General features: G+C 40.4%; 3 protein-coding genes across 3 annotated transcripts; all 3 read right to left on the bottom strand.

Moving 5' to 3' along the window:
* Positions 1–410: 410 nt before the first annotated feature.
* On the bottom strand, positions 411–3,764 carry LOC121961954 (E3 ubiquitin-protein ligase TRIM47-like). Its single transcript, XM_042512083.1, has 4 exons — positions 3,667–3,764; positions 2,124–2,758; positions 1,062–1,292; positions 411–953 (listed from the first exon to the last, which is right to left on the bottom strand). The coding sequence occupies exons 2-4, from the start codon at positions 2,697–2,699 to the stop codon at positions 927–929; spliced, it is 834 nt and encodes a 277-aa protein (XP_042368017.1). The 5' UTR covers positions 2,700–2,758; positions 3,667–3,764; the 3' UTR covers positions 411–926.
* A 1,185-nt stretch (positions 3,765–4,949) lies between these two features.
* LOC121962357 (E3 ubiquitin-protein ligase TRIM39-like) lies at positions 4,950–9,324 on the bottom strand. Its single transcript, XM_042512604.1, has 7 exons — positions 9,235–9,324; positions 8,333–8,921; positions 7,598–7,693; positions 7,274–7,507; positions 6,047–6,194; positions 5,945–5,971; positions 4,950–5,858 (listed from the first exon to the last, which is right to left on the bottom strand). Exons 2-7 carry the CDS (start codon positions 8,909–8,911, stop codon positions 5,257–5,259), a joined length of 1,686 nt encoding a protein of 561 aa, XP_042368538.1. The 5' UTR covers positions 8,912–8,921; positions 9,235–9,324; the 3' UTR covers positions 4,950–5,256.
* Positions 9,325–10,352: 1,028 nt separating this feature from the next.
* LOC121962014 (E3 ubiquitin-protein ligase TRIM39-like) lies at positions 10,353–16,189 on the bottom strand. The gene is made up of 7 exons (XM_042512179.1): positions 16,169–16,189; positions 13,509–14,502; positions 12,470–12,565; positions 12,132–12,362; positions 11,692–11,839; positions 11,543–11,569; positions 10,353–11,457 (listed from the first exon to the last, which is right to left on the bottom strand). The coding sequence occupies exons 2-7, from the start codon at positions 14,457–14,459 to the stop codon at positions 10,904–10,906; spliced, it is 2,007 nt and encodes a 668-aa protein (XP_042368113.1). The 5' UTR covers positions 14,460–14,502; positions 16,169–16,189; the 3' UTR covers positions 10,353–10,903.
* Between the last annotated feature and the right edge of the window lie 313 nt (positions 16,190–16,502).

Consider the following 16,502-nt stretch of genomic DNA (forward strand, 5'->3'; position numbering starts at 1 on the left):
CTGGTTCTGTAAATCTGTACAAATCATCAACAATATTTTACTTGCACAGAAGTGTTGAATGTAATGTTATGCTAAATATTTGAGGTTCTATGGTGAATGAACAATATTCATATATAGTCCCTGTTAAACTTATCGTCCCTTTTAATAGCCCAGTGAGACTACACATTTTGACTGATAAACACCTGTCTCAATTACAGGCCAGGCCTGGTTGTCATGAAGTTCAATTTTGTTGTTAGGTAGCTGCTTAAATTGTACATACAAATGCAAATGTTAAACTTTTGTCAATGTAAGCTACTCACATGGTCATCTTGGTAAAATTCTTTACAAGTCAGTCTTTTAGTTGATTCTACTGAAAACACGAGTACCAAAAAACACAGTACGACCAGCATAGTAAACCAGAGAGATACAAAAAGAGGTTTTAAATAATGATTGTATTTCCCATCTTTGCTGAGCAACAGTTTTGTGCAAAAGGAAATAAAAGCCCATCCTGTCACAGGCTTATACCTTTTTTGTTTAATACAAAAAACAATATGTAAAAATGACAATTCACCTTTATACAAGAGGTCTGTGTCCCAAACTATTTCTTTGCTCTAACTCTCCAAACTCTGCTTGGTAGCCTGGTAATAAATGAAATATAACTTGTTAGTAATTTAGCTTAAGAGCTGTTTATAGGTGAATTTTGTCACAGTTTCCACTTATGCTAAACTAAATGACCAGGCCTCATATTTAATCGACAGATGTGGGGTAGTATCGATCTTGTCATCTAACTCTCCATCAGAAAGTAAGTGGATTTCCACAGGTCAAACTATTACTTTGAAGGAAACACACAATCCAAATAGGTATTCTACTGCAAATAACCATTTCAAAAAACAAAAACTTTGTCCCAGTGCTCTTTAAGGTGAATCCTCAACATGTTTGTCCAATCGTTAAGACGAAGCAGTGTGTAGAAACCTCTGCAGAGACAAAACAAAGATTGCATTAAAGGATCTGTTTAGTTCAGAGTTTAACGTCACACATAATGCTTATTATGTAGTTTGTTAACTTTCGACCATGACGCAGACCTGCAGGAAGTGGAGGTCGTCTTCGGTCTGTGAGAGCTGCTCCAGCTCAGCGTTTCTCCTCCGCAGCTCCAAGATTTCCTCCTCCAGCTGTCTGATGAGCTCTTTATTTTGGGCCCATGTCTCTTTCGGATTTTCTCCACTTAGATCTGCAGAAAGCTTGATTGTATCGACTCTACTCAGTCTCTCTTGAATGGCTTGCTGAATCTTCATCCTTCTCCATTTTAGTTTGACCTGTGGAAAAAAAATGACGTCAACAGAACTGATGTGGCATTTAACAAGCTGCAGAGTAGTTTAAGGAAATAGAAACTAGTCCTCAATGTCATTGCTGCATTGTTCTCTCAGTGTTTAAAGTATTAAGCATGATGTTTTCCCAACCACGCCTTCATCTTTGGCGTCAGTTTGGTTTTATATTCCTTTGACAGCTGATGGAAACAGCTGGTCAGAGATTTTATGACCCTTATGCTCGAAAGTTTCTCTCTGAGTAATTCACTGTGTTTCTTTTTAAAAGATGCTGTGTGATTGTTATTGAATTGAAAACATGTTTCAGTAATTTTCATGCAGTGGTTTTTGCTTTTGTTTCTCACAATTAAGACCAAATGTTCTCTAATAGTTGCAGCTCACTGTCATGAAAGGAATTTAACTTAACTTTATTTTAGTATTTTGGCTAAAATACTAAGCCACTGTAGCACAAATGGAAAATAAAGGCAGCAAACTGGCTGTCTGCAGAGTATACCTAAAGTCTGTCAATATTATCTATTATAAGCCAAAGGTCACAGCAAACCACGTAAAGTTGAAGAAGTACCCGCATAGTCACTGATAGAGCTGATAAATTTCTTCATCCTGCGACTTTAAATGAGTTGCAAAGTCCAACATTTGGGCCAACAACACCACCGTCAATGAAAAGCAGTACATTAATGTTTCTATTGATACACAAAAATAGCCTTTGAATGTCTGTTTTTAAATCTGGACCGCAAGAAGATTAATTGTGCTTTGCGCCACAGCTAATGGGGATCCTAACAAATAAATAATGTTTCCAAGTGTGTTGCTTTTTTTAGACTTAACCTTTTTCTTTGCAGCTTCCTTGTTGATAGAAACAATGCGATGGCCCCTGTGTTCTGTCTGGGCACACATGGCACAGATGAAGGCTTGATCACTCCTGCAAAACCTGTTTAACTGCCTCCCGTGCAGTCTACACACAGAGTCCTCCAGGTTCTTCACCACACTGATCAGGAGATGGCGCCCAAGCTCTTCACTCTGGTAGTGTGGCTCCAGATGAGAGGTGCAATATGAGGCCAGGCACTTCAGGCAGGACTTGATTGCTCTTCGCTTCGCTGGGCAGAAATCACAGACAACCTCTCCGCTTTTTAAAGGCGCAGCTGCTTCCTCAGTCTGGGCAGCAGCATGTAGTGTGTGGTCTGTTTTGAGCTGTGGCCTGGAGGGGAAGAGGGCCTTGCAGAGGGGGCACTGACAGGCCCCATTGATCCTCCAGTATTCGCCAATACAGCTCAGGCAGAAGCAGTGTCCACAGGGGAGGGGGACAGGCCTGGTGAACTCATCCAGACAGATGCAGCACTTAGGAGGCTCTGACATGAGGTCAAAACGTAATGTCTGTGTTTGCATGTGTGCATGTACATGCATGGAAGCAGTGTTAGCATGAATGGATGATGATGTAATCCATTTGTTGTTGAATACAGTATCTGTACAGAAAACAAATCATTAGCATTAGCACTTGTATGAATTACAACATCTCTCAGCAATTTTCTGTACAATGTTAAAATCAGTATGTGATTATTTAACTACCCATATAATGTCAACTAGCCTATGCTTTAACAGCATATTAAAATTAAATTAAATTTGTTTTTTGTTTTTTGAGTGACACCCCAAGATTTTCAGTGGCCCCATTTGGCCACCACTGACATTAACAATGTGGCCTCCAGTTTCTACTATGTGTTGACTTTTGGGTACTTTGGCTTCCTCTTAAACGCCAATCAAAATGAATGTATCACTGTAAATATTCTATTTTTATTAACACAGGAGAGGTGGAGGGCAGATGATACAAAAAATAAACAGAACAATAAATATAGAAAAATGTCATTCTTTATTTCCTGTGTTTCATTTTTGGCCCTGATGCACAGCATATGTTTTGTTTGTCCATTTTTGGTGGGAAAGTACTCCATCGAGGACAAGTCATAACATCTGACAAGCCTTCCAGCTGTACAAATTATTCACAGACTGGCATCCATTCAGAGGAGTGTCGAAAACACTACGTCAGAGCCATGTGGTAATTTCAAAATGTCCACATCTCCTGGCCATTCACAATCAGGACACTGATAACAGTGTCAAGAAAGCCAGTTACTGTTGATTGTCAGAAGTACATACAGTAGAAGTATTGAAAATAAAATACACTTTAGGTTTTTGGATTAAAGTTTTGGCAGTTTGTAAGAGGCTAAAAGTGAATCCGACTCAACTTGCATGAACTATAAACAATGTAAAAATGTTTATTTCAGTCTCGTAAAATGATCAGCGCACAGCTACCACTTCTTTTTATCCATAATCAAGACGTAACTTATAAATACCGGAACATTAAAATATAAAAGTCACATACCTTTCTTGTGCAGCTACCAGCTTGTCTTTCTTAAGGCTCTGACAGTGTTGTGTTGCTCTCTAACCGGTCGGTTCCTTCTCTTTTACTTCACTGCTGGGAAGGAGGGAGTCTCTGTTGGACTCTGTCATTTCCTGGATGCTCTTTAACTTGTGTACACTTGATAAGGGATCACGTTTGAACATAAAAACTCAACTGCAGCTCCAAAGAAGGGCACCAACAACCACCGACAACAGGCATGTTAGTACCTTAATCCACCTTTATTCTAATAAAGAGATTTGATACATGTTCGTAGAACAATATAAGAATGTAAGAAAAAACAACTTGCTGTGTCATGACAGCATTGCAAAATATTTTATAATATACAGTTGATTTTACCTTCACCTGATAAGGAGTCCTTTGCATTAGTTTTAATGACATTGTGAGACCCTCTATAAGACCTAAAGTGTAAAGACTCAACTAAAACAAATTCCCATGAAATTTTGACGGGTGCCTGCTCCTGTAATACTAATACTAATAGAAGTATCTATTAGACCAAGTAGATGTACACATTTACTATATGTAGTAAAAGTATTACAATGTTTCTCAATGTTAAGAGAAATCTAAAAATAATATTGACATCAGCAGTGCAGAGAGACAAAGATGTTTATAAATATTTAGTATGTGTGTCACTGTGTGTGTGTGTGTGTGTGTGTGTGTGTGTGTGTGTGTGTGTGTTTGTCCGTGTGAGAAAGAGAGAACTTAAATCTGTTAACTCTTCTTTGTATTGGAGGACACTTTATAAAGGTGGACAACATGGCAGCTCCCCCAAAGTGTAACTTTTCCATCTCCATCGCCCCCTTGTGTCTGTCTGCAGTACAGGCCATAAAGCCCGCCCCTCCATGTTAGTGAATGGGACACATGGGCCAAACTAAAAACAATACATTTTTCCCAAAGACAGTTTTGGTCACTGAAGGTAGTTCTGCTCACCCTGATGTTTGTTCAAGGGTGTGTGTCTATAAGAAATTTGATTTTAATGAGTTATTCCAGTCTACAAAAAGGGGATTTTCCGCCATGATTGACAGCTGGGACAGCCAGTCTGTGCGCTTGCATTCCATGGAGCTGCTCGGCTGTAAAGCGTGTTGAGTGCGACTCGGCAAGATGGCGTTCTGTAGCCTCATTTGGCCATTTGTTAGCAGTCTTCTTTTTTAAGCGATAAATGCTTTAAAGTTTGAAAGTCGGGTATTTACTGACACATTTTATGTTATAGAAAGAAACATGAAACTCCTCTCTGCTTGTGTTTACCACAGACCTCATTTCAGGCTGCTAACAAAAAAATGAAAACACATTGACTTTGAGAAGATTAACTGATGTGCTAAAATGCTAACCCATTTCCAGATTTTAGGAATTATCACTTGGGCACTCTTGTTAAGCATGTAAGGAATGGAAAAGTTGACAGGCATAGCCACAGTAACCTAAGAGAGGCAGGGCTTAGTGAGTTTCTCATTTTAAATTTGATAATTTTGAAATATTACAGTATTTCATTGCTTTTTTTTGTCACATCATGGATACGTGGTGAGTGTTAGAGGAACTTTTTCGAGTTGGACCGTACATCTACTTCGTACTGTTCTGCTGCTCTTTTGCTCCTTTCAGAGAGCGAATGAGAGAAAGGTAGTATCCTTCATCATGCATAGATCTAATAAGCAAGGGCTCTGATTTTTTGGCCTTGCTGTACAGATAGAAGTACGGGAACAGTTTCTCCGTGAAAGACTCTCGAGTGAAGGAGTGAATGTGCACCTTCCTGTCAACATCATAGAAAGACACTCTGCCTTCATTGTAGTCCAAATACACTCCCACATATCTTGGCCTTGGACACAGGTGAAGGGTTGTGTAGGGTTTACAGTGGACTTCATAATCAAAACCAGTCTTTCCTATGGCGAAGTAACCATTTTCTTTCTTTACAGTGATCTCTCCTTTTCTGGTTACTGACTCCTTGGCAACACCAACATCCCAGTCATTTCTCAGGCCCACTTGGACTTCCCAGTAGTGACGTCCGGAGGTGAAGCCCTTCGTCCCTAAAACTATGGAACAGTTGAACCTCTCTGGGTCAGCAGATGATGACGAGGGGTTTGGAGTTTTGTTGCACTTCAACCGTTTCCCAAATTCAGAAACCACAAGGTAGGTACCAGCTGTGGCTGAGTCAAAGGTGACTGACTCTGAGAACAAGAAATTAAAGCTCTTATCTTTGGTAAAATATGTGAATGTAATAAGAAAAGTAGATTCAGTGCATTAATGATCTCACCTTTGTATTGTTTCATCCTGGTCAGTTCTGTAGAAGTAAAAAACACACCTTAGTTACGGGAAACTCATCTTCACAGTTTAAGCAAATGCAGCAGATACTTACCTGTGTCCGTCAGAGTTTTCAGTTCTAATTGCATAGTGTGCACAAGATGAGTCATGGCCCTCCTCAGCGTCTGCACGTACAGGTCTGAGTAAACGCTGATCTTAGACCAGTCCTTGGTGTCTGACATGGTGCTCAGAGCCTGCAGAGTCTGAAATGATTCACAAACACATGATCATGAGTGGCACAGGGTTATATTTAATCTCATTTTAAGCCAATCATCTGCACCCGAGCAGACACTTTGTTGTAGTCATTTGTCTCGACACATGCATAATGCAGCATCAAGACTGGAAACTGGAGGAACCAGTTTAAAGCTCAGATAAAATAAGATTAAATAAACAGGATATCATGTGTAATTAGTGATCTTTAAAGGTGCTCATAGGTGGACTTTGTTACCATTTGAGAGAGTCAGTTTTGTGCTAAATTAAGATAACCTGCTGCTGGCTGCAGCTTCAAACAGACACGAGAGTGTTGGAATTGATCTGGATGTGTGTGTTTTTAGCCGTTGTCCCTTTCCCCTCTGCAGATCTGCTCAGGTGTGCTGCATCAGCTAATGAGATGCCCTGCACCTGGCAGAGCTTTATAAGGCCCTCTGACTGCAGCAGAGCAGAGATGCTGCTGGTGTGGAGACAGCTTGTCTTGCTGCCTTGTTGTCTGACTTTTTTTGTTGTCTTGTTTGCTTGTTTTTGTTAAAAATTCTACAGATTTGTTTTAAAGGTGTTTTATGTGATTATTTTGAGTCAGTAGCCTGTCGGGAGCTCCCATAGGCTTTGCATACCCTGCAAAATGATACGCACATTAACATGCTCTGATCGGGAGTAGACCACAGGAATGGCCAAAAAAAGCAAAACAACCACAAAGAGACAGAAAATGGCCTCCAAGACACACAAAACAACCAAAAATGCACAATATAACCCCCCAAAGACACAAAAACTCTCCAAAAGAAACCCCTAAGACACAAAAAACAGCTAAAAAAAGACACAAGTTACCTTAAAGAGACAGAAAAAGGTGCATGAAAACTAAAAAGAGATGCAAAGCCGTCATAAATGTTGGGAGAGGTGGGGGGGCATTTTGCATGTCTGTGCCCAGGGGCTCACTGTCTTATTATCCGTCTATGGTCTATCCTTGTATCTCTCCCATAAAATTGTATCTTAAAGTTGCATCAATTAAGGAGCGAAAAGATGCAAAATTAGGGAAACAAGGCGGCAAATAATGCTAGCACTGACTGACCTGCAGAAGCTGAAGGTAATCGTCACTTTTTGAAAGCTCCTCCAGCTCAGAGTGCTTCCTCTGCAGCTGGGCCACCTCCTCCTGCAGCTCTTCAATCATCGCTTTGTCTTTCTCTTGGGATTTTTGGAGCTTATTCTCAATGTTTAATTTCACCTTAGATTGCGCCACTTGTATGTGATTCATCAGAGTGTTGAAGAGCTTATCACCGTCTGCAATCTCTTTATTTGCTTTTTCCTATAAAAAAATAAGTAACAAAATGTGATATCAGCACAGATTTACAGGTATTTATCAGTCTACATGTGCAGAAATGTTTGAGGTACTCACTTTGCTCATTTCAGAGCAGTCTGTGAATTCCTTTATCTTTTCCATTCGGTCATCAATCATCAGTTTGATCTTTGCCATCTTGGACTCAATGTTTTCCTAAAAAAAATGGCATTGAGCCAATCAATCCTGCAGTTAACCATTTGGAACCTGAGCAAATTGGCTTGATTTCTTAAACATGTGAAAAAGGCAATAAGTAAGGAAAGAAGAAATGTATAAGAAAATAACCTAAAAAAGAGAGAGAGAGAGAGAGAGAGAGAGAAAAGGTAAATAAATGAAATGGATAATAAAATAAGAATAAAGAAAAGAAAGAGAAAGTAGAAAAAGGCTTATTAAAAGTGCTTAAAATAAGAAAAAGCAAAAAGACAATAAAAAAGAAATGACCTTCAAAAAATACCTAAATACAGTATATGTTTATGATAATAAGCTACAAATAAAGTTTTTCCCTAGCTTTGTTCCTTTTTTTGCTAGACATTTTCCCCTTGCTTTTTCCTTTTTCCCCTGGACCTTTTTCCTCAGGCTTTATTAAAAATAATTGTGTTAATCTACAAATTTCTTGCGATTTGAGAAGCATTTCTTAAAGTGTTTTTGAAAGAAATCACACCAATTTTCTCAGAGCATAAAGGTTTCATTACTTGTGAAAGGTGTCTGAAAGCAGCACAGGAAATGTGACGATTTTCCAAGATTTAAAGGATTAAGGCTTACTTTACTCTCTGAGGTATTCAACAAAACACTCACTCTCTGCTGAGCCCCTTCTTCTTCAACCGGCACTGTCTCATGGTTTTTGTGGTCGGTCTCGCTGCACAGCAGACAGATGCACACCTGCTCATCCCTGCAGAACAGCTCGAGGATCCTCTCATGCTTCTCACACATCCTCTCCTCCAGGTTCTCCACCGGGTCCACCAGCTTGTGTCTCATCAGGGAGGGAACTCTCTGGTGAGGCTCCAGGTGGGCTTCGCAGTACGACGTCAGACACACCAGGCAGGATTTGAGGGCCTTGAATTTTATCTCTGCGCACACATCACACTTCACCTGCCACGGTGCATCAGCGATTTCAGGTGTTTCGACTCTCCTCTTTTTAATTTGGGCTGATATTTCCTCGATGACCGCGTTTGTGGAGATCTCAGGCCTCATGTGGAATCTTTTATGACACACCGGGCAGCTGCATAATTCACTCTGGTCCCAGTGCTCGCTGAGGCAAGTCTTGCAAAAGTTGTGACCACAAGGTGTGGTGACCGGGTCGCTGAAGACTTTCAGACAGATTGGACACTGGAAATGATCCTCCGTCATTGAAGCAAGAACACCGAATGATGACATTATGGAATCTCTGTGGGAGAAAAATCTGATTTTTATGCTTTATGTTTTTTCTTTAGGGCTGTATACATCATATATAACATGATATAACACCATATGTTTGTCATGCACTGAATACAGACATGCAAACTCCAAAAAAAGAACCAAAAGGTTGGATAAATTCTTGAAATCAAGTCTATTTTTAGGCTGTTTAGAATGCACATCCTGGCCCGCCCGATGACTCATATGCACATGAATCAACTTGCACATTTTAATTCTGAATCACATTCATACATTCTGTATTTTTAAACCAAAAACAATAATAAAAAACAGTAAAAATGACTCACTGGACTCTCCGTAGTTGTTTTGTACCTTTTCAGAGGCTGAAACTGGCTCTCACAAGCAAGACCTTACACAGCAATTATGGCACCACAAACAATTCAACACTCATCATCTCAAGACAAGTCTTACAAAAGCAGAGGCAGCTCCAGTAACTGTAGTGGGGGTGGTCAAGTGACGTAAAATTACTGAAATGAAACTTATTTTTCAAACGTCCATGAAGCCAGAGACAATGATCTTTGGGTAAATTTGAACATTTATTGTCACAAACATTTCTCTTCAGCATACAGCCTTTGCAGCATCAGTCACACTCAATTAAAAATCAGCATGCAATAATGACATCAGTGATTTAGGAACTATACCTGTTGGTATTTTAAAACGGCATGCATTTAGTGGAATATTTAAGGAACTATGCTTGTTCACTTTCTTGTTAATTGTTATATGAGAGAAGATCAAAACCACTGTTATTTCTGTGATGTGAATATGGAAAGCATAGCATAAAGACTGGAAACAGGGAAAACAGCTAGCCTGGCTCTGCCCATGTAAATCCGCCACCAGCAATTCTAAAATTCACCAATTGACCAAGCAGCAACATCTGGGGCTGATAAAAGAAGCCAGTGTGGAACTGCAATGGGAAAAACTGCAGTTCCTCTAATGGCCACTTGAGGCTGGCTCCAGAAATAAGTCAATCCCCCATACTTTACAGCAGAAATTAACATGTGTACGGACTGGTGCAAAAACAGTTTGGGTTTCTACAGCTAATTTCATGTCTACATTTCACTCATTGTCCAACAAATGAGGTTGTGTGACATTAAGAAAAAAAAGCTAGAATTTAAATAATGGCGAGAGAGTTGACCTTTGACTTATTAGATATAAAATGCCAGAACTTCATCATTATATTATTTTTGACATCAGTGTAAAATTCATAATTAGCATATGAATTATTGAACTTTGGCAAAATAAAGTGACCTTGATCTTTGACCACCAAAATTCAATCAGATCATTAATAAGTCCAAGTTGATGTTTGTGCCAAATTTGAGGGAACTCCCTCAAGGCTTTTTTGAGATTGCGTTCATGAGAATAGAGACACAAGCCTAAAGTGACCTTGACCTTCAACCACCATGTTTTAATCAGTTTATTGTTAAGTCCAAGTGGACTTTTGAGCCAAATTTGAAGAAATTCTGACATGGCATAAAATACTGCTTTCATCATGATGGGAGGGGTGGATGAACAACCCAAAAACATTATGCCTCTAGCGACGGCTATACGGGGTACTGAATACACAAGACAAAACGCAGTGGCTCTTTTGACACCGTCCACAACATTTGACAATTGAAGCACAAACATAACTTTTCTAATGTGTAAGAAAACAGAACTGAACTAAAACTTCTTGGTGGAAACAAGGCTTAACCCTCGGAAATATAATGAATGTGTATATTTCCCAAAATGTTCAACTATCCTTTTAAGGCTTGGTAGAACTTCCATGAGCTGACATAGATTGGTATGGTGAATAGTTAATATATTTGTTGAGCTAAACTATACATTTAATAAATATACACAAAACAAAAATATACAGGGTTTCATCGAAACAGGTTCAACTACAACAAAATACAGTCAGTATACATTTTCATTGTTTTGTCATGTCATGTTCATTTGTTTTATCGTCAAACTTTGTCCTTAGCTTTGTTTGATCAGGCTTTTCTCGTTCACAGGGCAGATCACGAGGGTGTCAGAAGCTTTGTCGCAGCAGTACAGGTAGAAAAAGGGCAAGATCTTCTCTGTGAACTTATCTCTGAAGGTGTAAATATGGGTCCAAGCCTTCACGTCATAGAAGGACACTTGCCCTTCCTCGTAATCCACGTACACACCCACTCGCTTGGGCTTGGGGTTGAGGGCAAGCGGTGTTGGCGGGGATGTTGACACGCGGTACCCATGGTCTTTCTTCATGGCCAGAGCCCAGTAGCCCTGGGTAGTGCTTACAGAGATCCTGCCCTTTCTGTTAACAGAGGACCTGGCCACACCCATGTACCAGTCATCTTTGTCCCCCACTTGGACCTCCCAGTAATGTCTCCCTGAGGTGAAGCCCTCACGGCCCAAGACGATGACCACTGTGTCGAAACGCTCAGGGTGGTCTGGGAGGTCTTGCCATGCGCCCAGGTGTCTCACCTGATGTCTATCCTGAGAGAGCTGTAACCACGGGTTGGCCGTGTCGGGGTCCAAGGTGACGTCCACTGCGGAAACACCAGACGTAAAGAAGGGTTTATTTAGTTGCTACGAGATGATGAAAAAAATCAAAGCAAATGAATAAAAGTTTACCTGTATATTTCAGTATCTTCTTGATCTCTGTTGAAAGCAAAATATTCTTTTAAGAAACACTGAATCCACCTTATTCTGGTGATGAGCTCAACTTAAAATCAAAATAGACACAAGTTATAAAAGGACTGGACTGTTACAGGAAATCCTACCACTTTCTGCCAGTTTGCTGATCATTTCATTTAACGTTGCCTCCAGTTTGGACACGGATCTTCTGATCATGCCCACGCACATGTCTGTGGGAACACTGGTCTCAGACCAGTCTTTGACAGGAGGAGGAGTGATAAGGGCCGGGAAGCTCTACAGAGAGATGGAGCAAAAGACTACAGTTCAGAGCAGGAAGGGGGCGCTGTTGTTACAGCACAAAGCAGATGATGGAAAACAAGAGGGCAGAATAAAGGTCAATTGACCTTGATAAAACCATTTAAAAGACAGTGGAGGAAGAAAAACAAACAAAAATTAGTTTTCAATAAAAAACAAAAGAAATTATTGTCTTAATAGAATCACTTGCAAGAAATGTTAACCCCCCCCAGCATGATGTGAAACTAAGACCCAATCCCCGACTTTGCTCAACAAAACAAAATATTCTCACCTTTAAGAAGTGAATGTGGTCGGTCCGAGCCACGTTTTCCAAGTCTGTGTTCCTCCTCTTGAGCTCAGCGATTTCCTGCTCCAGTTCAGCGATGAGGCCTTCAGCCCACCTCTCCGTGTGCCTCTGCTTCTCCTCTATGGCCAAAACCAGCTCGCTCTGAGTCTTCTGGATGGAGCGCACCAGCTCTGAGAAGACCTGCACGCTCTCTTCCACCTCTCGCTGAGCACTCGCCTAAAAATACAGACAAATCTACGTTGAATAGGGATCTTTGTGTGAATGTATTTACGGTTAGAATTTCAGTGCACCAGAAAACTTTGTGACAACAGTTCGTCACTCACTTTGTTTCGCTCCACGGAGTGTTTGATCTCCTCCACCTTCTTCACTCTGTCCTGGATCATCTGCTGGACGTCAATTTCTGTCCTCTTCAGCTGTGCCTGCACAACATCATTTCACACAAACAAAGCTGATGACAGACATACAAATAATATCCATATCTATATCTTTACCATTGTAATTGTTGTCCTGGTTGAAGATACAAAAAAAACATGTAATTGCCCATAAAGCTTGGATTAAAACCTAAAACTTGTTGCGTGGAGTCATTAAACAAAAGCCTGATGCAATTAAAAGTTTAATCTTTCATTGACAACAATGATGTCACCATTACATCGGCACTGTTTACACGTGGTATTAACAAGCTTCTTGAGTAATTGTGTTGTTTTTAAGTGCTGAAAAAAGCACACATTACAAGTGCGTCAAATAGCTATTTGGATAACCTATAACATGCCAAAGAATAGAAATGAACTCTATATTGTTTTAATTTTGCTGGTCATGACTCTGCAAACTTACAGTTCTTCATGGGAATTGCTCTTCTTCTTCCACAGAGGCCTTCTGCCTCTGGCCGATTCAAAACAAAAACGCAAAAGTCTTTGCAAATGGAAATTTACCAAGTGTTGAGCTGCAAGATTAAATCATTTTATGGCACTCATTTTAAGTGGAGTGATAAATAGTTGTCATGGCCTACTAAAGTTTCTAATGCACTTGTTCTATGAGTAATTTGATATTGAAGAAATAGAGCTTTTTTGGCTTCATGCACATCAGGGCACTGCAACCAATGTTGTATCCAAGTCTCTAAATACATCCATGATGTGAACAGATTTAGAGCCGTCCACTTGTAATTGGATAACCCAAGACAGGTTACTACCAGGTGTAAACAGAGCCATTGTGGTTAAATATTCACTCATAGCATGACACATTGACTTGCGTTTTGCCTTCTTCTGTTTTTGAAAGAAATCAGATTTGGTCAGGTTTCAAAGGGTTAAAGCTGCTCCAATAACAAATATTCATCGAACTAAAACTTTGATTTGTGACCCGTCTGACCTTTTTCTCTGTCCACTCTCTCTCCACGGGGACAGTGTAGTGCGCCCTGTGGTCCGTCTCGGTGCACAGCACGCACACACAGGTCTGATCCTTCTTACAGAACAGCTCCAGGAGCCTCTCGTGCTTCGGACACATCCTGTCCTCCATGTTGGCGACGGGCTCCATCAGCTTGTGCTTAGTGAACCTGGCGGAGTGAGACTTCAGGTGCTCCTCGCAGTAGGACGTTAGACACACAAGGCAGGACTTGACTGCTTTTGGTCTGCCGTCCCCGAGACAGACATCACAGAGGACTTCCTCCCACAGAAGAGGTGGGAGTGAAGAAGACGGGGGAGGTGAGGTTTGAGGAGGTGGAGAAGCGGGGATTTGAGGCGAGGGTGGGGGTGATGATTGGGGCAAAGGTGGCGGTGGAGGCCCCTGAGCTGTGGCTTGAGGGGAGCGCGGAGGAGAGGTTCTGGGTGGTGGAACAGGAGGGATGAGCGGTGGTAACTCTTCTTGTAGCTGCTTTTTCTCTTCTTTCTTCTTCCTCTCCTCCCCTTGCTTCTGCGTCAGCTCCTCCAGCACCTGCTCCATCTGATCCTTTGCCAAAAGCCTCTCCTCATCATCTTTCTTCCGTCTTTCCATCGTCCACTTCTTGTCTTCCTCTTCTGCCTCCTCTTTACTCAACTTTTCCTCCAAACTCCTAACTCTGATCTCCTTAAACTGCTCCGCAATCTCCCTGAGGACCGTATTAATGCTAATATCAGGCCTTTTATAGAAAGACTTCTTACACATAGGACACTGGTACAAAGGGCTGGTTTTCCAGTATCCCAAGATGCAACTCTGGCAGAAGTTGTGTCCGCAAGGGATGGAGACGGGGTTGGTGAAGACGTCCAGACAGATGGAGCAGTGCACCTGCTCTTCGGAAAGGTTCCCAGTAGAGGCCATTCCTGCACGGCGGAGAGGCAGGGTCATTTTCAGCACAAGCAACCGGGCTCTGAGCGGGGCATCGAACCTGCTGTGATATTGAGGTCGCTCGGGTTAGATGGCGTGACTTTATTTCGGGGTCATTTTCATGCAAATTTACTAAGCAAAGCATTACAGGACTCATTTATCATTACAAGTTTAAGCCAAAAAATGTTCTGTAAATTCAAGGTTGTATCCCATAAGATTGAATTTTAAAAAGTTTAAATTTTTTGTAATAAATGAGCCCCTGTGAGTCTTGGGGGACTATTGTTTATTTTTTTATTTACTTTGAGCCTTGAGCCTTACCAATACCAGATTTCTGAGGTAGATCCAGATCAATGTTTAAGAACTGACCTCCAATTTTCAAAAATTTGTACAGTTAGTAAAAAAGTTACAAGACAATTACCTGAATATAAGAAAAAAAAAGAAAAGAAAAATAAAAACTGCTGAAAATAACAAAAGTATGCACTATATATGTTTTTTTCTGTAAAATAATTTCAAATATAAAATTCATTATTCTCATTATAAAAATAGCGCTTTGGACATTTTCCCTATTTTGTTTTAAAGTAAATGTTTTGGAATTTGTGTGACATTTCTTGTCAAGTTGGTCACCGCCTTTTTTTCACTATGTTAAGAAATCAAGTTAATTTGCTCTTTTTTTAAAGGGTCATATGGCTCGTAAAAGACGTCTTAACGCAGCACAAGAAAACTGCTGTTGATTAAGGTTTCAATAGGTTAATATAACATAAGCGAACATTTCTAACAAGGAGTACTCAAATATAGAGCAAGTTAAACTGGGGGGGTATTTTATAGTTCAAAAATTGAACTTGTGAGTGCCCTCTGATGGACAAACTGTGTAACAGCAACATTGTTGCCAAACATATTTTTGGCATTTACTGCAAATATCTACTTATCAGCCGACAATTAAGCCACTGCCAATTTGCTAATCATTTTGGCAACTGAAGTTTGAATTTTCAGCTACAAAATTTTTGCTTTTTGGAAAAGACATTTGTGCCTTTACATTAAAGGTCCAGTGTGTAGGAATTAGGGTGTATATTGACATAAATGGAATATAATATAATAGGTATGCTTTCTTTAGGGTATGAATACCTGAAAATAAAAAAAATATATTTTTGTTACCTTAAAATGAGCAGTTTCTGAGCAGGTCCTTGTCTACGGAGTCCGTCTCTACCAATACCTTTATCTGCTGATAAAATTAACTACTACAAATGTGTTGTTTAAGACATTTTATATTGCTGATTTGTGTCTTTACTTGAACTTCAAGCTAAATATATCGGGCAGGATTAATTAGTTTAAAGGCAGCATGAGTTTGACTTTTAACACATGCAGCTCTCTGTTTGAGGCCTGGTTATTCATGGCAGACCAGATTAACATCTTTCCAAAAATATTACTCTAGCAACTGACCTGTCTTGCAACTCTTCTCTTCTCTAAACAATAATCTTGATTATTTTGACATGGAAACACCTCAAACCTCAAAAAAATACAAACTTATTGAACAATTGAAGTCGTTTGAAATCTTGTACTGCGACAGAAAAAAAAATTCAGGTCGCAGCTCTTGAGCAGCCAAATAGTAATAAAATATATATAAACAACACTCCCCTAAGAGACCTACTGGTGCACAGAGAAGCAGATGTGACAGTATAGAAATGAAAACGCAGGACAGGACGAGGAGACGACAAAAAAGCAGGGACACTCACCAGAGAGCAGCTGCCTCAAGGCTCCGCTGTACACTGACACATGAGACAGGCTGTAACCACTGCCACCTCCAACACACACACACACACACACACACACACACACACACACACATACACACACACACCTCAGACCAGAAATACACCCCCCTCCCTTTCTTTTTACCCCAGATACAAATTTATACCCTCTGGCCATGGCCCTCAGAGCTCCAGGGGAAAGACTTTAACCCTTTGGACAGCAGTCCGGGGATAACAACAAAAACATCCAAGTTCCAGTTTGTTGAAGCTCGTTATGTTTGACTTCTGTTGAGAGTGCCTGAGATGAAGACAGTGTTTA

Source organism: Plectropomus leopardus, chromosome 23, assembly GCF_008729295.1.
Source record: "Plectropomus leopardus isolate mb chromosome 23, YSFRI_Pleo_2.0, whole genome shotgun sequence".
Classification (NCBI taxonomy): domain Eukaryota; kingdom Metazoa; phylum Chordata; class Actinopteri; order Perciformes; family Serranidae; genus Plectropomus; species Plectropomus leopardus.

Excerpts from the sequence above, each read along its gene's own strand:
- LOC121961954 (XM_042512083.1), bottom strand. The coding sequence starts at position 2,699 with ATGCATGTACATGCACACATGCAAACACAGACATTACGTTTTGACCTC. Across the intron at positions 1,293-2,123 it reads AGGAAGCTGCAAAGAAAAAG|GTCAAACTAAAATGGAGAAG; the intron begins GTTAAGTCTAAA and ends TTTTTTCCACAG. Across the intron at positions 954-1,061 it reads ACGACCTCCACTTCCTGCAG|AGGTTTCTACACACTGCTTC; the intron begins GTCTGCGTCATG and ends TTGTCTCTGCAG.
- LOC121962357 (XM_042512604.1), bottom strand. The coding sequence starts at position 8,911 with ATGTCATCATTCGGTGTTCTTGCTTCAATGACGGAGGATCATTTCCAG. Across the intron at positions 7,508-7,597 it reads ACTGCTCTGAAATGAGCAAA|GAAAAAGCAAATAAAGAGAT; the intron begins GTGAGTACCTCA and ends ATTTTTTTATAG. Across the intron at positions 5,972-6,046 it reads GAAAACTCTGACGGACACAG|AACTGACCAGGATGAAACAA; the intron begins GTAAGTATCTGC and ends TTACTTCTACAG.
- LOC121962014 (XM_042512179.1), bottom strand. The coding sequence starts at position 14,459 with ATGACCCTGCCTCTCCGCCGTGCAGGAATGGCCTCTACTGGGAACCTT. Across the intron at positions 12,363-12,469 it reads ACTCCGTGGAGCGAAACAAA|GCGAGTGCTCAGCGAGAGGT; the intron begins GTGAGTGACGAA and ends CTGTATTTTTAG. Across the intron at positions 11,840-12,131 it reads ACCACATTCACTTCTTAAAG|AGCTTCCCGGCCCTTATCAC; the intron begins GTGAGAATATTT and ends ATCTCTCTGTAG.